The sequence below is a fragment of the Pagrus major genome, chromosome 5 (genome assembly GCF_040436345.1).
Source record: "Pagrus major chromosome 5, Pma_NU_1.0".
NCBI classification, from domain to species: domain Eukaryota; kingdom Metazoa; phylum Chordata; class Actinopteri; order Spariformes; family Sparidae; genus Pagrus; species Pagrus major.
The window spans coordinates 24282015-24308650 of record NC_133219.1 but is presented as its reverse complement, the minus strand read 5'-3'; the positions used below and the strand labels follow the sequence as shown (position 1 = coordinate 24308650).

The 26636-nt window shown below is 39.8% G+C and overlaps 2 protein-coding genes across 2 annotated transcripts in view; one reads left to right on the top strand and one right to left on the bottom strand.

Annotated features, from left to right (window-relative positions):
- Positions 1-85: 85 nt before the first annotated feature.
- On the top strand, positions 86-25046 carry pals1a (protein associated with LIN7 1, MAGUK p55 family member a). Its single transcript, XM_073466770.1, has 4 exons — positions 86-234; positions 21716-22019; positions 24042-24222; positions 24793-25046. Exons 2-4 carry the CDS (start codon positions 21843-21845, stop codon positions 24900-24902), a joined length of 468 nt encoding a protein of 155 aa, XP_073322871.1. The 5' UTR covers positions 86-234; positions 21716-21842; the 3' UTR covers positions 24903-25046.
- A 550-nt stretch (positions 25047-25596) lies between these two features.
- LOC140995662 (oxaloacetate tautomerase fahd2, mitochondrial-like) overlaps positions 25597-26636 on the bottom strand; it is a 5546-nt gene continuing 4506 nt past the window's right edge. Inside the window, exon 8 of the mRNA XM_073465743.1 lies at positions 25597-25692. Within this exon, the coding sequence (XP_073321844.1) occupies positions 25597-25692 (96 nt within the window). The remainder of the gene's footprint in view (positions 25693-26636) is intronic.

The window sequence follows — 26636 nt, the reverse complement described above, 5'->3', positions numbered from 1 at the left end:
TCATTGTTTTATCTAGCTGGTGGCATGTTGTCTCCTCCCCCTGCCTGCAATTGGAAATGACAGTCTGAGAGGAGGAGAAGGGGTTTACACTGCTATGTCCGATAGGCGGCAAGTCTGTTAGAGTGAAACTGTGAATTACAAACATAAGGGCCGAAGAACGACTTAGATTGAAACTACGACGTAAGTACCAGTTCCCAGTTGGATGTAGCAGCTAAAGAAGTACCCAGAAATAGAGTGAGTATTCCAGTGTTTTTAGTGTGGTCTGAAGCGGCTTTGTTATCAACAGGTGCTGCAGGAAGGAGCAGGCTAGCTAAGTAGCTGCTAACATTGGCCTAATAACGTTAAGTAAAATGAACTCGCACTCTTTTAATAAAGTACGTTTCTGTAAGGGTGGCTACTCACTGAACTGTTACGAAATGTTATACTAAGTGGAGGCACTTTATTTCTACTAGATATTAAGCCAATTAGCTTATAGCGCAGCTTTCATTTGTTACTTTGATAGTGGAAAAGGCCAACCAAAACAGTATTTTTTCTTTTATGTAAGTGACAAAAAGTGACATGCCGATCTGTGAAATACTTAACAAAACTCTAACTTACAATCTTAGATAAAATAACATGCTGACGATATGTGAATTCGAACTGTTTACAATTACTTTAGAGTACTGTGTTTAGTTTGTGTGTTTTCATCCCGTTGCAAAGGCTAATGTCACAGTATCATAACGCTACCTTTTGTGTTCACTGTACATTATACTACATAGGTAGGTTGCCAGTTTTGATGACAATTAGCTCCTGATTGTTCCATAAAGTCAGTGTCAACACTCTGCACTTCACAAAAATTAAGGCCGTCTGTGATCATCAGAACTCACGTAAGCCTACCTAGGTATATCAATCGAAACTTGGCGATTTCTAATTCAATCTAAATGTAAACTGCAATGGGTACTCTGGGGACTCACAAACCTATGGCTTACTGTATCTGTTGTGTACCCACAGTGTGCTGTGAGAGAGCAAATCTGTAACAGCCACATTTTTTCAAATGGAGTAACTTTCAATCTTATCTCTGTTAAGAGAACTGAGGGGCAGCTGAATTGGGCTGTGCCAACATAAGATTACACCAATACCACTGAAAGCAGTAGTAATGGCAAGAGTATGTTGTGTGACTTTCTTTCTTTGTGTTTTCATCTGATTTTAAATCCTCCGATTAGTCAGGATTGTGAATCAGTAAACTGTCAATGTATAGCAAAAGGGTTATCATACAGCTGATGGCTGCTTTTTATTTACTAACTCCATGACTTGGGATGAAAAGCCTGTGCTGTGTTTCTACGATGTAATCGTTTTGGCTGGGATGCAGACAAGGAGGATAAGTAAATGAAGACAGATTTAAAGACAGGGGAGGAGAAAGGCAATCATGTTACCATTTGACCTTATTGCAAGGTGTTGTCTCAAAAAGCACAAACTCAGAAATCACCTAATGTCAGAGACTGATTCTCCTATTGCAGTGTCATGATGTATGCCTGATAGTGTCGCTGCAAATCTGATGATAACACTATGCCGCTTTGGCATTTTGTCTGACACAATGTCATGGTTTAGCTCTCTTGTCCTTGAACAAACACAGTTGTAATGCCCTTGGGCAAGAAACTATCTGTAAAGAATTTGACAGAGTAAACTTTAGTATCTTTGTGTCACTGACTGACATGCCTGACAGTCCTGTCCTGCTAGATGAATGTTAGAACAGAAATGTAGTAGGAGTGTAAACATCACAACTCGTAAAGCTGTGCGTCAACACAGCTACTTGTTGATAGGGTTCAGTGGAAATACAAACCAGCTCAGCTAAAGCGTGTAATTTCGTGCCACCTAGTGAAAGAGAACACATACTATCAAACAGACATGATCAAGAGCAATAATGCACTTAACCAAAGGTATTCACAGATTTCTTTTGTGTTGTAGGTGATTATTTATAATCCGTTGGATTTAGGGAACAAACAATGAATGACTATTTAGATTAGGGAACACACACCTGATTACTCTTCAGGTTCAGGAACAAAAGTGACTAAATGGACGGATTGATACCCCTGAAGTTTAACTGACTTGGTGTTATACTGTGACGATTAAGTGTTCCCCTCATTTTTTTGAGCAATGTATTTTTTATCGCAGAATGCTGAGGTTGAATTGAGGAGTCTCACAGCCTGAGGAAAGAAGCTGCTTTGTAGTCTGGTGGTATGGCACTAAAACAAAGTTTACTTTGTTCACATAATACAATTTTAAATGTACACAGACACAAATAAATACATGACTTCATCATCATGCATCCTGCAAACAACTATTTAAAAAAGAAAAATAGAGATAAAACCATTGCGTCCTGTATGTTGTGGGGTGGGGCCTCTATGGATTGGACTTCCATGACCTTTTTTGTTGTATTCTTCAAGCCGTTCCTGAGCAGTTTTTGTCGTGTATCGCGACGCATTGTCCTACATTGCATTGTAACAAGATGATCAATTTTCCTCACATCACCTGTCAGCGGTTTCAATGTTGTGGCTAATCGTTTTGTAAGAAGTTAATATGTTAATGACAGGTTTGGACTAACTTCTCTCTGTTTGATGTTGCTTTTAACAGCAGCTAACAAACCGAAAGTTTGTTAGCAAACCGAAAGTTACAAAATGATTAATGGGTTTTATTGGATAAACAAAAAGGTGTTTTGATACATGCAAGTAATATCTAGCTAGTCAACTGAACCTACCTTCCCTTTATTGAAAGGCTGTGTGTTATAGACTGTCAGCCTAGCCACTGAGCAGCAGGTGCATGTGGTTTATCGTCTACATCTATATAATATACAGTACTGGACAGTATGAACACCCTGGTACTCTAAAAGGGAACTGACCTTTAGATAGGCTCCACTGCCAAGTATGAGGTCACATTGCTATGGTGACAGGGTCAGAGCTGACTTTTATGGACACATGGTACACACTCTGTGTGCTGGTGAGGACAGGCACATTGGGCCACAGGCCACCAAAAATACAGAAGTCCTCTGTTCTCTGGAATGCTCTCTCGTTCTCACTCTGGATCTCTGACCTGATTGGGACCCAAAGCTAGGCTACTGCAAAACTAAAATGTGTCACCAAATCAGGATTAGACTTATACTGGGGAAGATAATGTCACCTGGTCAGTGTTGTCTACCTCTGATGTGTTGAAGGTTCCTTCCTGGCTGTGGCTAGTAAGCATGCTGTTTGAGCATTTTCTGAGAAGTTTCAAGCAGTCAGTTAGCCCACTGAAACTATTTGTGTATTTGTGTAAACTATTTGCTGTTCCACCATCCAAAAAAAACCAACAGCAATAAAGAGAGCAGGCATGTACCCTTATATTTCTAAAGTATGTGGTTAACAGATTAATTTCACAATTTCACAAATGTGTCTCTAGTAGGGTTGGGTACCGAACTCGGTACTTGTAAGGGTACTGACCGAAGTACCAGTTCACATTAAATCAATCGGTGCCAAATTTCAGGACCTGAGTGTGCATCTTTACAGTAATGTTATAGAGACTGAGTAAGACGTCTCCCCACCAACATGTTGTTAAATTTGCTAAAAAAGTGTGTTTTTTTAGTATGTCTGAAACCTCAGTATGAAATCAATAGTATGTGAACTACATACTGTCTATAAGGAAATTTTACAATATGCATTCTTTGATTTCTGAATCGATTTTATATAACAATCGCTTAGCCCGTTAGCTCTATGCTAACACATTATTGGATTCTCAATAATGCACGGATGTTAACATCGCAACCGCAATAAAAGTATATTTACAAACCATACGTTTTAATTAATGTACTTTACATAAAACGGCAAGTGTGCTCATATCTACAGGCAGTATTTCATATGCTTTGGAAACAAAATTATAACTGCTGACTTCACCTCGTTAACTTAATCTGCTGCTGTAACACTGAGCCGCTAGAGCAACCTTAAGGGTTCAAAACACAAACTCAAAATCGGTTTTGAAATACAGCCATCACTAGTAAAGCTGTTGCTTGCCAGAAGAGGGCAGCATACTGTACATCTTTATGTTTTCTATTATATGTATTTTTAAAGCACTAAGTTGATGAGCAGGAACAGCTAAATGTAGCAGTTTACTTCAAAAAGTATTTTTTTACAGATATATATGCATTATAGCCATATATTACAGAAATAAAAATTAGAAAGACTGACTGACATTTGATGTGCATTGTTAGTGTAAATATGACTCAGGATATATTGTCTCTAGAATTGAATGATTTAACTGGTTAGTACTAGGCTTGGGCGATTGGACGAATATATCGCCAATTGCCCATCGGCTGAGTCCATCACGGTTGGTTTCATTTTTGGCGATTTTTTTGGGCGATTTTTGTCATTTTATTTTGCTTAATTAATGGTCTGCCTCCACAGAATTCAACACGGTACATATAGTTCATAATTACTATGTAGAGCACAATTCAAAGTGTGCATGTATTGGAACTGGCAGCTTCACACGATTTCTGATGAGTCTTTCACAAAATGGCAGAGCTGAAAGTAATGTTAATTCATAAACCATATTTGAGAACTACATTAAAAAAAAGATGTGCAGTTGTGCACCCCGATCGTTATAATAGGACAGGTATGTTATCCTGATCTCCCAGCTGTTTGCTCATTTAGAGGCTGTGGGCGAATGTGTCCTTCTGCAGCCTCACCCCCTGCGCCCGCAAAGCACGCTAAACTTTTTTGCTGCATTCATGTGGTGTCGGTAGATCCGAGTTGCTGAGTTGTTTTTCTGACATGAGGTGGCGTTTATGTGAATTATCCCATTCTGAAAGTCATTTTTAGATTTTTTCCGTCATCACATGAATGCAACATCCCCCCCCTTTTTTTTTTTCTCCGCCACACACACAACTGCCAAATATATCGGCAACCGCCAGTTGATGGGCTGACGGTGGCTGGTTGGACATTTTTAACATACCCCAACCATAGTTAGTACTGAAATTAAATTTTTTGTTATTACAGAGAGAGTAAAGTACAGGGAAAAAAGGTACCGTTGGGTACCGGTTCAAATGCGAATGCTACCCAACCCTAGTCTCCAGCACCATTTACTGTACCATGACTTCATAGTTGAAAACTTGCCCACTTTAAGTATGTCAAAGTTTTTCAGGACAGGTTATTAAAATCTGTTCTTTCTATTGAGCTTTTCTAATTCAGCAGGGCTCCAGACTGCAACCAAGTGGTCGCATTTTGCAAACAAAATTTGAGACAGTGCGACTAAATTTTACATGTGCGACCAGTGAATTTGCCAGTGTTTTTTTTTTTTTTTACACTGGTTCGTGGAAGGGGCGAATCAAAGAATCTGGAATTACAGGTGGCAGGCCAATGTGTGTGAGAGGGGGAGGGAATGGGGAATGGGGAATGGCACTGTAAGTGGCTAATGTGTGGAGGGGGAGGGTCCTAAAGTTGTTCCAAGCGCGGAAGGAGAAGTTTTCACTTTCAGCGAACAATGGCAAAACGAACTCTTGATGCTTATTTTCTCCCCAATAAGCCTAGTAGTGTGCCAGAGTCAAATCCTAACTCAGAGGATGAGTCCGAGTCTGAAGACACAAATGTGGCGAAAAAGGGCAGAAAATACTGTTTTCGTGAAGAATGGCTACGCGAATTTGACTGGTGAAGGTATCTCAGAGAGACGAATTCCATGAACTGCAAATTTTGCAGTCGATACCCGCAACATGCGGAGAACACGAAATTTGCAGGTAATGCTGGCACTACACAGTTAAAACATAACACATTGGTCAAACACAGTGCTAGTCTAAGGCATAAAATATGCCGTGACGTGTACTCAAATGAAAATGCAACTCCACTGTCAGTTGCATTTAGAAGGCAAGAGGCTGTTAATCAGTGCGCTGAGGAGGCCAAATTAATATTTAAGTTTAACATGGCCTTTTTCATTGCCAAGGAAGAACTACCCTTTACCAAATATAAAGGCCAACTCGACCTGCAAAGAAAGAACGGCGTGAAACGGAACTCAACTTATAATAATGACACAGCATGCGCACAATTTATTGGAAATGTTTACATACATTTAAAGTATTTGTTAAGTTGTGGTCTGTGTACTATGAAAGGATAGGAAGGTTACTGAGCACATACTTTGTTTAAATTTCTGAACATAGCTTTGCATTTATGATTTCTGAATGTACGTTCGTTAATATTGTACTGTATACCTTATTTCTCTTATGTTGCTTCTTCAAAAGTTCACAATAAAATGTGACAGAGAATTTAAAACAAGACATTGTAATTTCTGCATTTATGATCAAAGTATTTATCAGTAATACAGTAAAAATGAGAGGAAATGTGAATATTTGCTTTGCATGTTGATTTACGGTGTGTGCCCCTAAATTTTGTGATTGTGCTCCTAAAATTTTCAGTTAGGTGCCACTGTGCTCCTAGTAAAAAAAGTTAGTCTGAAGACCTGTTCAGTACATCATAAATTACATCATTAATTAAGTATTCTTATAAAACCCCAGCTTGTGTCTGTATTCCCACCTCTCTCCCTTCTCTTTGTCTGGTACAGTGTGGTACAGCCCTTTTTAAGAATGTGTGTGTGTGTGTGTGTGTGTGTGTGTGTGTGTGTGCGCCTGAGTGTGTAGTGTGTACTGTTAACACAAGATAAGAGGCAGCTCTGCTTCTGCTCCCAAATGACAGTCTGCTTTACTTACTCTTTGTGTCAGATAGTTAGTTGGTTGTCAAGAGTTGCAGGAACACTGCACCTTATGCTATTTACATTTAAATTTGGTAACATTGACTAAGCCTGATTTTAACCTAGAATTGGTTGCCCCTGCCAAATTTTAGAATCAATCCAAATATTCTGCCAGAACCATGGTCATTTGAATTGTAGTTTTAGTTTCACATTGGCTAGTGCTGGGCGGTATACCAGTTCACACCGAATACCGGTGTATATTTTCGTTATGATATGAATTTTTAATGTACCGCCATACCGGTGTATTTGATTACACAACGTTCGGAACGCTACGCTGCGCCGTGCGACACTGTTTCAGACCGGACCCTTTTCAATGTTGCGCTTCTAAACACGCATGGTGCGACTGCGAGGCGTGGTGAGGGTAAACAGCATGGATCTATTATAAGACCTGGATATGGTGCCGCCTCTCAGCAGACACGCCGATTTTTCCCAGTGGCCACTCGTGGTATTGCAACAAAAAATCCCATGTGGCCCAGAAAGCATTTTTCCTATAGACCACAATAGTAAAAGAGAAGCCTGTAAAACTGTTCTCAGGACACCTCCAGCTGTAACCACTGTTAATTGCTAATCTTTGTATTCCATATTTTTAAGTCATGGACTTTTAAACCGTCAAAAAGTTTTCTAAAGGCCAGAAAAGCCCCCCCAAAGTCTCATTTGCCATGGTGACGTCACAGCCGTGTGCGTGAACTCCCAAGCGCGGTCGTGCTGCGTCTCGGGAGCGAGGATGCCTGTTGGCTTAATGACAGCTCTGAACGGGGCTAAACGTGGTCGGAAAAGTGAATTAAACGACTCCAGGGTGAGTTTTTTTCGAGACAGAGTTGTGATACATGTTTCATATTTTAATGGCATGTATTTTTAAATGCAATTCTAAAGGTATTTTGGCGTTAAATTACCCGCTTAATGACCGCATTTTCACTTACTGCCAGTGCCACTGCTGTGTAAAAGTCGAAAAGTTATTTACCATGCATGTGATAGTTTCGGTGATGTGTGTCACCAGGGTCTCGGTCTCACCTTGACTGATATTCAATATCCTTTTCATCCTATCATAGCGACCTTTTATTACGGTTTGAACCATCTCAGTCTGATGGCCTGGAATTATGCAATCTGCAGCAGAGCATACTGATGATGATACAAGTATAAACTACAACGCAATAAATAATAAAGATGAATAATAAAATAGAAAAATAGAAAATTAATTAATTAAGAAATGCACATTTTACTTACGTAATGTCAAAGCATTCTCTATTTAAAGAAAGTAAGAAACAACAGTCAACATGCAGTTACATATGTTATACTCTCACTTGGCTCTTACAAACAATTTTTCTCAGTTTTGCAGACTGTAATCACAAATTAAACAATTTTTACTTGGGACAGATTTGTTTGAGCCTTGGAAATATTTTACAATTATTTTTTACACATATATGCACAATCAACTTAACAATGCACATGAATAATGGCACTTGCACTTCGGTAGAGATATTTGCACTTTATTGAATTCGCACACAACATTGTTTACACATCACACCAGCTCCGCCTGAAAGGGAGATAGTCAGGATCCTGAATAGAGGGAGATTGGACATGGTGTATCACTTTGTTAGTATTTGGTGGAACATGTGCCATAATTACTGTGGCTTACATGTGTAGAATATAGTGCCATAAGTGTGTGCATTTAGTTGAGTCATTGTGTATAGTATGAAACACTAAACTGTCCTCTGTGCTCCAGGGTTTTTGGCCAGAAGGCTTCCCCGGGGCCCAGACACCTCTTTATAGTTCCAGGAGGGACTATATCGGTGACAGATGTCTTGTGTAGATGGTGGAAAGCTTAATCTTTGTTTGGAGTAAGAGTGGGTGTATTAAAATATTGCATGGAGGTTAGGAGTTAGCAGTGTGTTAAAGGTTGAATATGGAGAGTGAACAGAAAAAACACCACCTATTGACCAGAGATAGGAGTCACAACAACAGATAAAGTAATTCCTGCAGTCGGTTGCCAGACCCATTGCTAAGGACGCCACTCTGATCAGAGTAGCACAGAGAAGAACTATGCAGGGTATTTACCTTGTGTTTCATTTTTACCTTCATTAAACAGCTTCAGACTAATTGTGATGGTAGATAAATGACTTGTAACTTGTTACAGGGAGAGTGGAGGCTCCTTCCATATCGTGGCTAAAAACCAAACCTGCGATCAGGGCCTTGGAACCGGGCTGTGTCACAGACAGTCGCTCTGGCCACAGGCTCAGCTCTCTCGTCTCGGTGAAAAAAAAAGAAGCTCCCATCTCTGTGGCACCGTGAGTCCGCGACACAAACGCGCCCCGTAACATGTAATCTGTTGTTTATGACAGATCAGACTACACAAATACACACAACATAACATGTATATGATAATCCATCGATCCACCGATTGACTTCACTGAAAACAAATGCATACGACCGGGAGGAGGGTTAGGAAAACAGCGGAGAACAACGTTTTATCCTTACTTAAAAAAAATAAAACAACACAAATTAACCACGTATAGTCTATAACCATGACTTTGAGAACATCATCGGTTGATGTGCCCTATAACTCCATCATTTGATTGTGTAGATTTGTCATTACCTGTCAAACTCATTGACAAGCACTCATGAGCGCGCAGCGCTTGTCCAGAACGCGATTTGCTCGTTCTCATTATCCCAGGGCATGATGGGAGGCCCCAGAGCATCATGGGGGGTGACTCAACTGCGCATGCTCTATGGGCCCCATAACGTGGAAGTAAACCCGGAAGTCAGAAACTTTTTCGGCGTATGCGCCATGGATCTATAATAAGACCTGGATATGGCGCCGCCTCTCAGCAGACACGCCGATTTTTCCCAGTGGCCACTCGTGGTATTGCAACAAAAAATCCCATGGGGCCCAGAAAGCATTTTTCCCATAGACCGCAATCGTAAAAGAGAAGCCTGTAAAACTGTTCTCAGGACAGCTCCAGCTGTAACCACTGTTAATTGCTAATCTTTGTATTCCATATTTTTAAGTCATGGACTTGTAAACCGTCAAAAAGTTTTCTAAAGGCCAGAAAAGCCCCCCCAAAGTCTCATTTTCCATAGTGACGTCACAGCTGTGTGCGTGAACTCCCAAGCGCGGTCCCGCTGTGTCTCGGGAGCGAGGATGCCTGTTGGCTTAATGACAGCTCTGAACGGGGCTAAACGCGGTCGGAAAAATGAATTAAACGACTCCAGGGTGAGTTTTTTTCGAGACAGAGTTGTGATACAAGTTTCATATTTTAACGTCATGTATTTTTAAATGCAACTCTAAAGGTATTTTGGCGTTAAATTACCCGCTTAATGACATTTTCACTTACTGCCAGTGCCACTGCTGTGTAAAAGTTGAAGTTATTTACCATGCATGTGATAGTTTCGGTGATGTGTCACCAGGGTCTCGGTCTCACCTTGACTGATGTTCAATATCCTTTTCATCCTATCATAACGACCTTTTATTACGGTTTGAACCGTCTGAGTCTGATGGCCTGGAATTATGCAATCTGCAGCACAGCATACTGATGATGATGCAAGTATAAACTACAACGCAATAAATAATAAAGATGAATAATAAAACAGAAAAATATAAAATTAATTAATTAATTAAGAAATGCACATTTTAATGTCAAAGCATTCTCTATTTAAAGAAAGTAAGAAACAACAGTCAACGTGCAGTTACATATGTTATACTCTCACTTGCCTCTTACAAACTATTTTTCTCAGTTTTGCAGACTGTAATCACAAATTAAACAATTTTTACTTGGGACAGATTTGTTTGAGCCTTGGAAATATTTTACAATTATTTTTTATACATATATGCACAATCAACTTAACAATGCACACGAATAATGGCACTTGCACTTCGGTAGAGATTTGCACTTTATTGGATTCGCACACAACATTGTTTACACGTCACACCAGCTCCGCCTGAAAGGGAGATAGTCAGGATCCTGAATAGAGGGAGATTGGACATGGTGTATCACTTTGTTAGTATTTGGTGGAACATGTGCCATAATTACTGTGGCTTACATGTGTAGAATATAGTACCATAAGTGTGTGCATGTAGTTGAGTCATTGTGTAGAGAGATGTCTTGTGTAGATGGTGGAAAGCTTAATCTTTGTTTGGAGTAAGAGTGGGTGTATTAAAATATTGCATGGGGGTTAGGAGTTAGCAGTGTGTTAAAGGCTGAATATGGAGAGTGAACAGAAAAAACACCACCTATTGACCAGAGATAGGAGTCACAACAACAGATAAAGTGATTCCTGCAGTCGGTTGCCAGGCCCGTTGCTAAGGACGCCACTCTGATCAGAGTAGCACAGAGAAGAACTATGCAGGGTGTTTACCTTGTGTTTCATTTTTACCTTCATTAAACAGCTTCAGACTAATTGTGATGGTAGATCAGACTTGTAACTTGTAACAGGGAGAGTGAAGGCTCCTTCCGTATCGTGGCTAAAGACCAACCCTGCGATCAGCCTTGGGACCGGCGGTGTCACAGACAGTCGCTCTGGCCACAGGCTCAGCTCCCATCTCTGTGGCACCGTGAGTCCGCGACACAAACGCGCCCCGTAACATGTGATCTGTTGTTTATGACAGATCAGACTACACAAATACACACAACATAACATGTATATGATAATCCATCGATCCACCGACTGACTTCACTGAAAACAAATGCATACGACCGGGAGGAGGGTTAGGAAAACAGCGGAGAACAACGTTTTATCCTTACTTAAAAAAAATAAAACAACACAAATTAACCACGTACAGTCTATAACCATGACTTTCATCACCGGTTGATGTGCCCTATAAATCCATCATTTGATTGTGTAGATTTGTCATTACCGTTCAAACTCATCCACAAGCACTCATGAGCGCGCAGCGCTTGTTCAGAACGCGGTTTGCTCGTTCTCATTGCCCCAGGGCATGATGGGAGGCCCCAGAGCATCATGGGGGGTGACTCAACTGCGCATGCTCTATGGGCCCCATAACGCGGAAGTAAACCCGGAAGTCAGAAACTTTTTCGGCGTATGCGCCAGGCGAGCAACTCCGTTGAAATCAACGGCCGCCATTTTTGGTCCGGTATCCAGTTATATAATAGATCCATGGTATGCGCCAGGCGAGCAACTCCGTTGAAATCAACGGCCGCCATTTTCCGGTCCGGTATCCAGTTATATAATACATCCATGGTAAACAGTAGTGCTCTGGTGTTACGTTACGGTGAAGATGGATAGGATAGACATTAGCCGCATTCACACTGCCATTTGTATGCGGGGATCCTGCACCAATTCTCCGCATCCTCCTTTGTGTGAAAGTTTCAGATGCGGCGAGGGGTGAAATTTCGCTGCGCCTCTGATGCGGCTCCGGAGGTAGTATCAGAGGCGCAGTATTGGCGAACCGAACCAGTGTGAGTGAGGGTGTGTCGGTCTAATGGTGTTCACTGTCTGATAACTGTACAGGTCATTCACTCAACAAAATATAGATAAATGTCCCACAAAGCAACGTTACATGACCATACAACAGTAACGTAGTAACTGGTCATGTCTTTGGCAACTTATGTGAGGAAAAAAATACCGCAGTTATTCGTGGAGAAGTGTCTGTCCGACCGACTAGTTCTGCCCGAAAATCACATGCATAAACACATTCATACGTGCACACCAGGGGGTAAGCTGTGGCAGCAGATGGTGTTGTGTATGTGTGTGTGTCAGGGGGGTCCTTGTGTTAGATTATAGCTTACAAACTTGTGTGTGTTTCTGTAGCAGTGTGTAGGCCAGCAGGTCCTCAGATAAAGGCTTATTTAACTAAAGCCCTATTCACACAGAGATTCCGCAATATCGCTGCAATGAAGGCTCACCTTTACGGCGCCTTTGTTTGTTCACACTGAACCAAACAGCAGCGGCATAAAGCCGCTCCAGTGTATCATTTCATACAGCATGCTGGCGTTGCGGGGTTTCCACCTGGTTTCCACCTGTAAATCTAAATATGTATCTGCCGACTGTTTATAATCATATGTATGCTGTTATAATGTGCTGTGATTGAGATCCTGACCCACCATGCATCATGGAAAGTGAAAAAGGTAAATTTTTTGCTCTAAATTATATCACAAAATCGCCATCAGTAAATGGCTCTCACTCGCGGAGATGGATGTTGTTTTCCGGGGGGAAGTTCACTGAAGCCTCAGTTGGGAGGGCTGACTGCCTGTCAGCTGGCAGATCAGAAGCGGAACAAAACTGTCCCCCCATTTCGCGCCTGTAACTTTCACACAGACAGCGAGGCGGAATATGGGCACAAGATTCCTGCCTTGAAAAAGCAGTGTGAATTGGGCTTAAGTCACTGGTCCTGAGGACAGGGATCCGGTAGGAAATAGCTGCAGCTGCATCAGTCATAATACTGGCTTTTCCAGGCAAACTGGGTGTCGATACCAAACCAAACCCAAAGTCAACAATTTTGGGTTTACCTGCCAATGTTAGTGATTTACACAACTACTGGGAATTCATTTTAAAAGCCAAATCTGCCAGGCGTAAGCCTGTAGGGGATCATGTGCATCCGCAGCTATTCCCACATACTCCAGGACCCATTAGCCTAATAACTACTCAAAATTAGTTAGGGATATTGGAATATGGGTGCATATATGCATGTGTATGGATATGCAATACAAGTCAAATTAAATGTGTCGCATTATTTTTTAGGGACCAAAAATATTCACAAAACACAAAATAAAAATTCAGATATAACACAAAATAAAAAATCAAGTGAAACATTGATTAGAGTGATCAAATAGCCTGAAACTAGCAGCAGGACTGTACATTACATCACGTGGCTTCATGTCTGCATGCATGTTACAAACAAAATGGGGACACACTCATAAAAAACACTCCTCCATAGTGCTTTGTGCCTTTTAAATATACTCAAAAATTCAGTGTCCATACTTGACAGTGGTTTTGTTAAAAATCTCTAATTATAATACAAACAGATATGAGACGGCTCCAGGAAGTATTCAGCCTTTGGAAAAATGTTATGCTCTCTCCTTGTAAAGTTGTTGGCATTGTTATACCAAAGCAGTGAATGACGGATTGACTTGACAAACATGAGGAACTAATACCCTTATGGCTAGGGAAGCGCCAATCCGATATTTCAGTATTGGTATTGGTCCGATATTGGCCAAAATTATTGGATCGGATATCTGAGAGGGGAAAATGTATAATCTGATCCGATTTAATAGCTTAAACTCTCCCATAAATGCCTAAACTATGCACAACATGCCGTAAAGAGAGCAGCATGTGTCACGTGACTAGCTGGAGCGAGCTTGAATGAGACTGTCATCATGTCAGCTGTGTGGAATTACTTTAAGCTAATGGAAGAAAAAAGCAAAACAGCTGAGTGCAATTTATGCAATGCAAGTGTTTTGAGGGGTGGCAGTTGCAGAAACATCATGGGAAGGAGTATGCTGATTTTCTTACAGGCGACGAGTGCCAAGAAGAAAAGTACACGGCAACAACCAATGCTGTTTATCCACTAGCATGTTTGGGCGCACCGAGTCAAATTGAGCCGCGCCAACTTGCTTTTCCATCACCAGTTTTACTGCGCTGAGTTGAGCCTAGCCGCGTCAACGATGGACCTGCTCTGGAGTAGGGTCAAGCTGGTCCCAGGCTGCGGTGACATCTCACGACTGCAGCCAACCCGTAACAAGCACCCATCTCTCCCTAAAAAATCAATACTCAACTCACTCCGTGCTGGAAACCTGAGAGTAAGACGTTTTTAAAAGTCTGTGTTAAGCGCTCAGTACTTTTGTAGCTTCTAACTGAACCTATTTAGTTTCTCTCGTACTGTTTGTACTTTCAAACATCTGCTGTGTTTTACTGTTTCGTCGTGTTTGCTTTCAGCTGCTTCGGGATCATGTTTAGTTACTGCTGGTGAAAACACAAGTTTCCTGTAATGCTGCTTTATAATAAAAGCTTTTAAATGACTAAATAACAGGGGCCTTTTATTGTGAAGAAGTTATAGTAAATGAAACGTGTTTGTAACTGAAATAGCGGAGCCACTTTGTTAGCGGTGATTCTTCGATAGTACTGCGGGGGAAAATGCTAAATGTTCTGTGTGTAAAGAAGTCAAAATAAAAAGCAGCACTACTGCAAAACTGATTCATGACTATTTGCTCTACAGTTTTCTATATGTTGTCTTATTGGTATCGGACATGAAAAAGTGGTATCGAGCCATCCATTTTTATGGCTATTTTCCTCTTTAAGTGTTCCAGTAAGCCAGGCCAGTGAGTGAGCATGCACAGTACATCGACCCTGGTACTACCGCATCTAAATGAAGTGCAGCCATCATTTTTGTTATCAATCACAACTTTGCTTTTCCTACTCGACTACTTCTGTCAAAAATGTCTGCTGTAATAATGTTCTATTAGTATATACAGAAGTTCATTCTGTTTACAATTAGAATGTAGTATAGAATTGGGACAAAGCAGCGGTTTGACGTCTAATATCACTAATATTGTATCATTTACTTTTAATGTAAAAAGATGTTGATATCTTGTATATTCTAAATATCACTACATAGCGCCTACTGTAGTATGGAATTAGGACATAGCAATTATGACATAAAGCAGTGAAAGGTGCAACAAAAATAACGTTTTAAGGGTCAGAGATTAGCTGACCTTGGGTGTGTAGGGGCCTTTATATGAGTATAATAAACTTGTTTTTAATGGAATTTGTCTCTCTCAATAATGAACATTCACTTTTTTAACCACTGTTTGACAACTTTCAGCTGTTAATAACAACTATCTTTTAAATAGGTGTTGATACTGCTGATAGCCTTTTTTTGTTTTCCAGTGTGCAAACTCACCTACTATTGCTCAGTTAAACTGGGGTCAATGTTTTTACCAGCTCATTCCTATCAACAGAGACTCAAACAGCTGATTTCAATGTTTCACATCACCAGCTTTACTTGAATTAGGTTCTAATCAGGTGCTGGTTATGGTCCATATACACATTTCCAGTGGTTATCGTTATATGCTTAGGTCACACTGGTCATTTTTAATTTTACTAATTACTGATCCATCAGGATGCTTCCCAGTCATTTGTCTTCCTTGCTTGAAGCCCCTGAATGAGTTTCAATATAATAATTCCATAATTCCCACTTTGGTTGTATCCTCCGTAGTAGTCTTAGCAGTGTAACGTTTGTTATTGTATTAGAAAGGCTGGCCCCCTCCCAGAGGAGCTGCTTAAACCCTTTGACCTTTGCTCCATGCTGTCTGAGCCTCAGACACTGACTACTGAGACTGCAGGGCCTTTATGTCTGTTTTATGGCTCCACTGGCTCTAAAAACACACATCTTATCACACACTTACTTTGCTTCCATTCACCTGTTGCACATTTTGGCTCAGTGGAACCTACTTTGGAGACTTCTTTATTTATTTAATTTTTTGAGATGACAGATTAATATTAAAATTTTCATTGACCCAAACTGTGGCACTTCTGGTGGCATGCCCAGCTGCCACTGACCTGCCATCTGTGGCAGCTGTGCATGCCACCGGAAGTGCCACAGCTAGGTGCCGATGCCACAATTTGCGCTTGCTGTCACTCAAAGCAACATGTCCAACAATAGTGGTTTAGATTTACAATGCACCGTCAAATCTAAAATCAAAAGTCTGGTAGAGATTTGGATTTTATGAGGACGTAAAGTTGGACAAAAAGCAAGCCATTCGTAAACTCTGTTGAACAGTACAGTGGTAGCATGTATCTTAGCATTCACCTGGTGAGACGGCATGGTGAAACCTGTGCAGATGACGAGGATGCTAGTAAAGCTAGCACTAGCAAGAACACACCAGACAAAGACACGGAGATTGAACACTTGCAGCCATAATTTAGCCACAACTCTGCGAGGTCAAAGGTAATCACAGCATCTATAGCCCATTTTATTGCTAAGGACTTAGGACCTGTATGCTTTTGAATGTATTGCTATCATTAGCTGTGTTCTGTGACTGCTGGTAGTACTGCACACTGTTAACTGTCATTTTCTACTGAGATTATGTACTAACACTGACAGTTGCTGCACAGTGCACACTGTTAAATTAATCCAACTTTTGAGTTTATCAGTAGTAAACATTTGTCTGGTTGTTAATCATAGGTGTGATTTTATACACTGATTATTACTAGGAAGCAGAGGATACAGACACCCAGGGACATCCAGTTCAGAGAGGTCCAATGCAGACAGATCCAGCTCAGTGAGACCCTGCTCATGGAGAGCCAGACGATAGGATAGTTGTTCCTCAGATCCAGGATGAGACAACAGGTGTGTTTTTTATACACTGAGGTATAAGCGGAATAAGATAAGTATTTAAGAAAAATACATAGGATTCCCTGGTCTTTTATGAAATACCTATTTGAAGGTAAGCAATGCCACTTTTATAGAATTGGCTTATTCTAATTTATAATAGAAAATGAATGTCTACGTGAAACAAAGAATTGGATTATGTGGTATCGTACTGAAACCGGATCGAATCTGATGTTAGCGTCCATGTAAAGGGATTCAAGAATTTTTTTAGATTGTTAAAGTAAAAGAACCTACTTTCTCTGTGCTGGCACAGAGAAAGTAGGATTGTGTATACCTACTATTAGTAGCAGTGGTAGTTTTAGTATTTAGTAACACAGTGATAATATGGCACTGTTGTCCCCAACATTATATGGCTTCATTGTAATTAGCGCATTGAGAATGTAAGAGTAGACTGTTGATCCCAGGGCATGCACACACACACACACACACACACTCCCTTCCCCCATCAGTGGAATTTTGTTCCCATTCCTCACTGCTGCATCATGGGACCTCTACTGTGTGTGTGTGTCTGTGTGTGTGTGTCTGTGTGTGTGTGTGTGTGTGTGTGTGTTTACAGTCCTGCTGACAAAGCTGTTGTCATGGTTATGTGTGAGAAGTGGGGGGTTGTGTTGATGACGTTCCGGGACAGAAAGAGAGAGAGAAATGACTAAGATGGAGAGACAGTGATGGAGATGTAAACTGTGTAGTGGTGTTAAACTAGTCTGTTGTTGGTGTACTAATTAACAGGAAGTCACCCTAACACAGTCAGTCATATTCCATGGTGTACTGTCAGTAAACAAACCATTGATTTATCACTCTATCTAGGTCAAGCTGTGAACCAGCAGTAGGTCACACAGTCAATTACTATAGCAGCAGGTAAACCAGTTAAGACACTAACTAAGTGACTTAAATCAGTCACTGAACTAAACTAGTAAACTAGTCAGATATTATAAGGCGGTCATTTGACCAGCTTGGTAGCTATTAAAGGAACGGTTCACCCAAAAGTTAAAACATTATTTACATTTATTTACTCTCCTCCATGCTGATGGATCGTTCCTTTTGCAAAAATGATAATCATAAATCCATGTTCAGTGTTGACTGACTAGGGGTGTGACGATACACTAAGCTCTCGAGCCGAGACGCTACACAATATTGGGTTCACGAGAACGAGACGAGACTGTATTTTAATGCACATATGTAACAAAACTCAGCTCACTGGCTTCTCTCCTGTATGATTTCTTATGAGTCTCTTCAGAATTTATAACTGTGCATGAAGTATGCGTGAGCTTCTAACTTTTAATTGAAGCTGTGTGTGACGTTTTGAAGCCAAAAACATTCAACTTCCCGTGTATGAAAATACCCAGATCTTCTGTGTTGTGCAGCCCATAAAGTGTGTGAACTAGAGAATTCCGCCGACCGAGCCGGCTAACTTCCCATTTAGCGCCCGGCTAACTTGAATGGGGATAAAATAATTGAATCGTGCAGCTCTTCTAGACTTTTCAAATTGTATCAGACCGAATGGCTCCAGTTATGACAGTGGAATGAGTCATTTTGCGGGGGTTGTGATGCTCACAAAAAATGTATCTACCATTTTACAGACGCTTCTTTCACAATGTTAGCTTATGGGAAGAAGTATTTTTGAGCCGCAGTGCATCACATTACGATGTTATTACACGGTTTGGCAACTACAAAAACTGGCTTCAAAGCCAGACACTCTTCCTGGGGGCTTAGTTGCTGCTCTGCGTCTGTTATGTACTGATATCGTGAGACAGCTTTTCACCTCAACGAGAAATATCGTCACGTTTTAATACCGCCAGATCTCATGACACCCCTAGTGTTGACATCTACCCAATGCTTGTTGTTATAATCTTTGAACTAACATAATCAGGTAAGCACAAAGTTCCTTGTTCTTATGCTTAATGCTTTACTCTTGTGTGTGTTGGTCAGGATATGAAGCATCAGTAGCAAGAAAAACTACAACTTAAGCTTCTAAAGTTATAGAGTCTTCTCCATTTCTAAACTTTATGAACAGGTGTGCGACTGTGCAAAATGATATAACATTAGGTTCTAAAGTTATAAGAAGGCGTCCTCTCCTCTCCGTTGATATGCTCTAGTCACAGGTGTGTTAATTTACCTTTAAATGAAGTGTCCATATCGCAAAATCATATAGGCCTACTGTTGGAGATAAAACACAAACTTTTGAATAAAAGGGAGCCAATGTTGTCAGTAACCGCTGTGCTTTTCCTATGATGACAATTTTTAAAGAGGTCATATTATGCTTTTTGGGTTTTTGCCTTTCCTTTACTGTGTTATGTAGCATTTTTGTGCATGTAAGAGGTCTGCAAAGTGAAAAAGTCCACACCAAAGGGAGTTACACTCTCCCACAGAAAACACTAGAGCCCGACGATAAATGATTTTTAAGGCCGATACCGATACAAATATTTGGTGATTTAAAAATCCGATATTCCGATATATCGGCCGATATATATATATGTATATATGTATATATGTATATATATATATGTATATGTATATATATATATATATATATATATATATATATATATATATATATATATATATATATATATATGTATATATGTATATATATATATATGTATATATGTATATATATATATATGTATATATGTATATATATATATATATGTATATATGTATATATATATATATGTATATATGTATATATATATATATATGTATATATGTATATATATATATATATGTATATATATGTATGTATATATATATATGTATATATATGTATATATATATATATATTTATATATATATATTTATATATATATATTTATATATATATATTTATATATATATATGTATATATATATATATATTTATATATGTATATGTATATATGTATATATATATATATATATATGTATATATATATATATATGTATATATATATATATGTATATATATATATATATATGTATATATATAAAAATCCAGAAACGCGTAACAAAACATACAACAGATTTCCGTAACATTAGTTATTGGTAGTTATTTATGAGTCCTCACTGAAATAATATGATAATGCAGTTATAAATAAACTTGTTTGTTTTATTGTCACAACAGAACAGAGGAACATCAAAATTACTAGCTAAGTCCGTTTCACTCTCGGCTTACACGTAACAGCAGCAAAACTGGACATGGTAGTCACAAATTTTGTCATGCTTATTTGAGTTAAGAGAACTGATGGGGATGTTCTTTTAATTGTTATTCAAGCAATGTATTTCTCGTGACAGTTGCCAACTCACCATGAACACACTTCACCGATGATCTCAGTCGTGGATAACTGGTTCGCTCTGCCCGACTCTGGCTGGATCAGCTGGTTGTAGAGTTTGTGGCGTTCTAAACACGAGTGTTGCCAACAGGGATGTTGTAGAGTGTCCTCTGGTGGACAAACTATGCAACGCCGACACTCATAACATGGTTGAAGGGTCTTTTGTCCGTTTTTATTTTATTTTTTAAATATTAATTTATCGGCCATTATAAATGCCGATACCGATAGTTTGGAAAATGCCTAATATCAGCCGATAATATCGGCCAGTTGATATATCGGTCGGGCTCTAGAAAACACTGCTCCTGCACTGCCTGAAATGCCTGGTTTGGAGTTCAGCCTTTACTTCTGTAATGTATGTGCGTCACTATGTAACAGCTGTTATATAAATATATATATTAATATAATTTAAAATATATACACTCCAGTCAGTCAGCAGACATACAGCTGTAGCGGTATTATTTTGGATCACACTACATTGCTCGGCATGACCCGCCCTACTATGCCTCTGATTGGCTACATCCTCCCCATTAGGTAATAGTAACTCTCGCCAAAGATTGAACTGAGATGTCTCACTCTGTAGCTAAAACGGAGTGTTTCAAGACAGTGTGAAAAGGGCTGCTGCAGCAATGCACCATATGAGAAAAAGTGAAAGAAAATGAAAGTATGTAAGTATTTTACGAGGACCCCCAAATAAAAGTATGAAACTTTGTTCCATTTTTTTTTGACAATTTTATTGATGATAACATCTTACTCACAAAATTAATATTTGAGATCTGGAAACATTACCACATCACTTCCCTGTCAGTAAAAGTTGGTATATCAGTCGGTAGTTTGATACACCATTTAATCAGTTAAGTATACTTAACTGATTAAATGGTGTATTAAACTTAAAGAGATCATGTTATGCTAATTTTTAGATTCACACTTTTATTTGGGAGTCCTAGTAGAATAGGTTAACATACTTTCATTTTCAAAAAACGCATTATTTTTCTTAGCCAGACCATTGACCAGTCTGTCCACCAGTCAATTGTGAGGTTGCTCTAAGTGTCGGTGTTGACCATGTCTTGTCAAACCACAAACTTTTGAACACAAAGTTATCCTGTGTTTGAGCAATCAAACCAGTCTGTTGGTCACAGGTAAAAATAAGGTCACGGTTCACAAAACATGGGGCTGATGGCCTAATTCAGTAAATATCACTGCTAAATTGGAACAAGGACACCTTCTCTTATAATGCAGTTGTCTTCTTATCTATGTTTGAAGAATGTTGGGATGCACAATGTCACCAGTCAGACTAGATTAATGACATAATTTTCTTGCTTTCTCCACAGGTGAAGGTATCATGGTCACCCTGTTTACTGAACTGCCTTTATAGACTTGCCAGATATATAGAGATACCTACCTAAACATCCTTGGAATCCACCAACACACCCACTTTGGGCTCTTTGTGTGTGAGGGATGACAACCTCCCATCTGAACGGCCATGTTGCCGGGGAGGGAGGAGGAGGAGGAGATGAAGAGCTGAGGGGAGAACAGCAGCACCGGGAAATGGCCGTTGACTGTCCGGGAGAGCTGGGAAGTCGGATGCTACCATTCCGACGGTCTGCACAGCTGGAGAGGATACGACAGCACCAGGTTCACTCACTCACTCACTCACTCACATCATAATTATCAACCAGTATCAACCAGTCAGCCTATTATGCATATGTTTCCTTTAGTTGAGAGTGTTACTAGTACATTTACTCAAGTAAAATAAAGCACCTCAGAGTTGCATTTAAGTACAGTAACTACGTTTTTTCATTGTATATTCTTCTAAACTTTTACTGCACTGAATTTCAGAATAAAATTTGATGTCAAAATATCTTGAAATGTCAAAACATATGATAGGTTAATAATTACTAGAGATAATTTCCCTACTATAACAAGGCAAAGAAAGGAATGATGTTTCCTTTAAAAGGTCAATTATTTAGCAACTTCCATGCAGTTTAGGGATTCACATGACACAGATTTCAATATATCCTTCTCTTGTATAAGTCAAACCTGGAAACACTGGAACCTACATTCCCATAATCACTGTTTTGATGACTTGCAACTTGACTTGACAGAAAATAAATGACTTATCACTTGACTCGGAAGTTAAAGACTTGTGACTTGACTTGACTTTGGACATGATGACTCGAATGACTTGTCTGTTTTCATTTCATGTTTTCAGTTTAAATATTAAATATAAGATATCCAGTGTTTCCCACAGAATCAGACTTTAATTGTGGTGGTGGCTGTCCAGCTGGGGTGCCAAAGGGTGTGAGCCAGCTAACTTCTGGTTTAGCGCCCAGCTAATTTTATTGGACTGAATTGCTCAAATTCTGAAAGTAAAACAGGTCATTTTGCGGGGGTTGTGCGGCTTTTATTACAGTTTTACAGACGCGTCTTTCACAATGTTGCATCACATGACGATGTAATTAAACGGCTTGGCCACAACAAAAACTGGCTTCAAGGCCTGGCGCTCTTTGTGGGGGCTTGATTTCGACAATGAGGCCAGCTGTCTTCTTTGCAGAGGAAGTTACGGTCAAGCCAACTGCATTAAATAGTAACCCTAACCCTAACCCTCCTCTTCTTTGTTGGTTTTACCGGCAAATTAAAAACCACACCCCCATCCACTGTATCTGAGTATGTAACATCATGCTATTCACTGACGGATGCACTGTGTTGAGTGAGTGAGAACGGGATGCACGGCTTCAAAAACAGAAAATCAGTATGTGGCGGCCAATGTTGATATTGTGGCTGACAGCCACAAATAAATGAATGTGTGGGAAACACTGATATCAAACATTCAGTGTTGTCAATGTGGACATTAAAAGTGTCTGTGTACCCTTACTTGGTATGTGTATGCACACTGTGAATAGCATTGTCATGACTGGATGACAAAGCTCCTTGTGATATGATCTATGGATCATAAATGAGCTTTTATTTTGTTGTTTGTTTTTTGTTTGATTACATTTATTTCACTGACTGTCAAAAATTATAATACAAATTCAATGTATTGTTGTACTTTTTCAACAGATTAGATATATTGACCAATAGTATCATTTTTAAACAGTTACTTCTTACTACTTACTTCAAGTTTCTCATGGTGGCTCAGTGGTTAGCACTGACACCTCCAGGGCAGAGCCACTCTTTGTAGAGGTAGGATGTTCTCCCTTTGTTTGTGTTGATTACCCCATCATCAAAAGCATGTAAGTTAAGTTAATTCTCCTTCCAGTGCATTGGCTGAGAACTGAGAACCCCCGCATTAAGTAAAAGGTCTGGATACTTAATTTACTGCTGACTTAAAGTGACAAATCCTTAAACCAATCACATGTCAACAAGTACAGATCCAAAGTTAGTTTATTGTTTAAATGGATATAATGAAACTGCATATTTCCATGGAGAAATTAGGTCATTTTTGTCATTAGGCATTTTTGTTTTACTTAACTGATAACCAATAACTGTCTTGGTCACAGATTAGCAGATTTTCAGCCTAAGAAGAATTTGCAAAGGAATTAAGCATAAAGATGTGAATAGTGTATCAATGTAGAAAGTCTGAATGGTAGAAGAATATATTGCATTTAAAAACCACATATCACATAGAATGATATCTATGATGCATTTGTTTGTCAGGAGGATCTTCGTCGTCGTAGAGAGGAGGAAGGTCGGCAGCTGGACCTGAACGCCTCGCTTAGACTCAGGAAGCTCTCCCAGCATCCCCACATTGGCATCGACAACCCCACATTCCTGCAAGACTCGTACACACCGCAGCAGCAGCCAGCACTCGGCAGCCAGCACACACATGCACTGCTAGGTAAAACACACACACACACACACACACACAGATGAGAGTAGAACTTTACATCATTTGTGTACTGAAGCTCTCAGGAGGGAAAGGGAAGAATAAGGGGTAGAGGTGAAATGGATGTTACAAACTTCAAGTCATTTTAAAAAAAGGAAAGGAAAGATGAAGAGAAGGCAAAGCAGTGAAGGTAAAGAGACAGAGAGAGAGCTGGCTGGGAGGAAAAGAAATGTAAGGAAGACATGTCTGCCATTAGGGAGGGAATTCTTCAGGGAGGGAAAGAAGGACATGAGAGGCTCTTGAGGGCGACTTAATTAAAACTTTGTTAGGGGTGGTGGTGTTGACACACATGTTATCACACACATCACTAAAACAGGAACACACAATGTAGAACAAAAGCCTGAACTAGGAAATGAGATGCAGTCTTCCACACTTGCATTAATCTGAAGACAGGACAAGCAGGCCGTCTTCTACCATCGTCTGATAGTAAAGTAAATCTCTCATTTTAAAGTTATTGGATTTTTTTTCTCCCATTTTTCAAAGCCATAGTCATTCATGTGAGTGCTTGTGTTTTTCCTGCAGAGTTAGAGGAGTTGCTGCTGTCATTGAAGCAGGTCCGAGGCTGCCTGTCCGACCAGCAGAGTCAGAATGACATAGAGCTGGTTCTTGCACTACTAAACAAGGTAATATAAAGGGAATTAGATGGACAGAGCTTCCAGTCAGTATGTAAGTGTGGTATTTTTCAAACTTTGAGGTAGATGGGATTTATGAAGGTGAAGCAGTGTCATCACTGCTGTCTGAGCTGGAGCATCCATGACAACAGCAGCAGCATTGGATCTTTTTGTGCCTAAAGCCAACAAATGTTTCCCCTTGAATATTGGACCCTTTGTCAGGGCCCAAAAGCCTCCAATGCCTGTTGTTTGGTCGAATTGTCTATTAGGCTTTTAGAAGGGATAATTAACTGTAAAAATATGAAGCCAATAAAAACAAAGCTGCTATTTCAAGTTTTGTTCAACTTGGATCATGTCCACTCACTATACCTGCTAAATCTGAAAAGGGTTTGGGCTTTCTGTCCACAAGCTGGCATTTCTCCACACCCAAAAACCAAGGTTTTTGAGGATGCGCTCAAAGTTATCATGTAGCAGTACAGAAAGGACTCATCTTTCTGTCATTTGTAACCATTCCCAATTTCACACAAGAACAAATTAACACTCTAGATGAACCCTTATCCCCTGAAGAATTTCACAGTGCACTAATAAGTATGCCCAATAACAAATCACCCGGAACAGATGGCTTCCCTGCTGAGTTCTAGAAACATTTCCTGATTACCATTTCACCTTTATTCATAAGAAAGATAGATGAACTTTCAAGCTCCTCCAAAATACCTCAATCAATGAACACCACAATGATCACCCTCCTCTTGAACCCTTCAACCTGATGCAGTTTTCCAATAACCAAAAATCCAACGCCCAAATCATTTGACTTGATACAGAAAAAGCATTTGATAGAGTTAACTGGAAATACTTATTCTAAACATTACAAAAATGTGGGTTTGGAGAGTCATTTATTAATTGGTTAAGGGCAATCTACACATCACCAATGGCCACCATCACCACCAATGGGTTGATTTCACAAAACTTTTCTCTGCACAATGGGGCCAGGCAAGGATGTCCTCTCACTCCATCACTATTTGCATTATTCATTGAACCTTTAGCTACTGCAGTACACCAAAACAACATCAACATCAGAGGTATTCAAACATCCACCACAAAACACAAAATTGGCCTTTTACGCAGATTATGTGTTATTACTTCTTCAGAACCCTCACCAATCCCTCCAAGAATGCTTTCCTGTTATAAAATCTTTCTCTGCGTCTCCAGCTACTCAGTAAATTGGTCAAAATCCACCATCTTACCACTCGGTATGGATGAAAGGGAAGTGGCAGCCTGGGCATCACCTTATCACCTCACCACAGGCAATATCAAATATCTTGGCATTAATAGATCCTCGAATCTGTCAGAATTGTTCAGTCAAAATTTCAATTCCACAATTCAGATCCGTAAATGACAACTTAAATCACTGGACCAACCTACCCATATCCCTTTCTGGAAGAACACCAAAGGTCTAAATGTCAACTCTCCCAAAAATAAACTATTTATTTTCAGTGATCCCAATATCTCCTGACACTTCAAGGTTCAAATCCCTCAACTCGGCCATCAAAATTTTTTTCTGGAAAAACTCTCAACTTTACATAAGCCGAATCCCAGGGTGGACTGGAAACTCTAAACTTTGAACTTTATCACCTTGCCAATCAACTGAAATATCTCACTAAATTGGCTCAACTCATCCAAATTAGACTCTCTCTGGTTAGAAACTGAACAAGCTCTATGCAAAGACATACCATTATTAGACCTTCCATTCATCAG

Excerpts from the sequence above, each read along its gene's own strand:
- pals1a (XM_073466770.1), top strand. The coding sequence starts at position 21,843 with ATGACAACCTCCCATCTGAACGGCCATGTTGCCGGGGAGGGAGGAGGA. Across the intron at positions 22,020-24,041 it reads AGAGGATACGACAGCACCAG|GAGGATCTTCGTCGTCGTAG; the intron begins GTTCACTCACTC and ends TTTGTTTGTCAG. Across the intron at positions 24,223-24,792 it reads GCACACACATGCACTGCTAG|AGTTAGAGGAGTTGCTGCTG; the intron begins GTAAAACACACA and ends TTTTTCCTGCAG.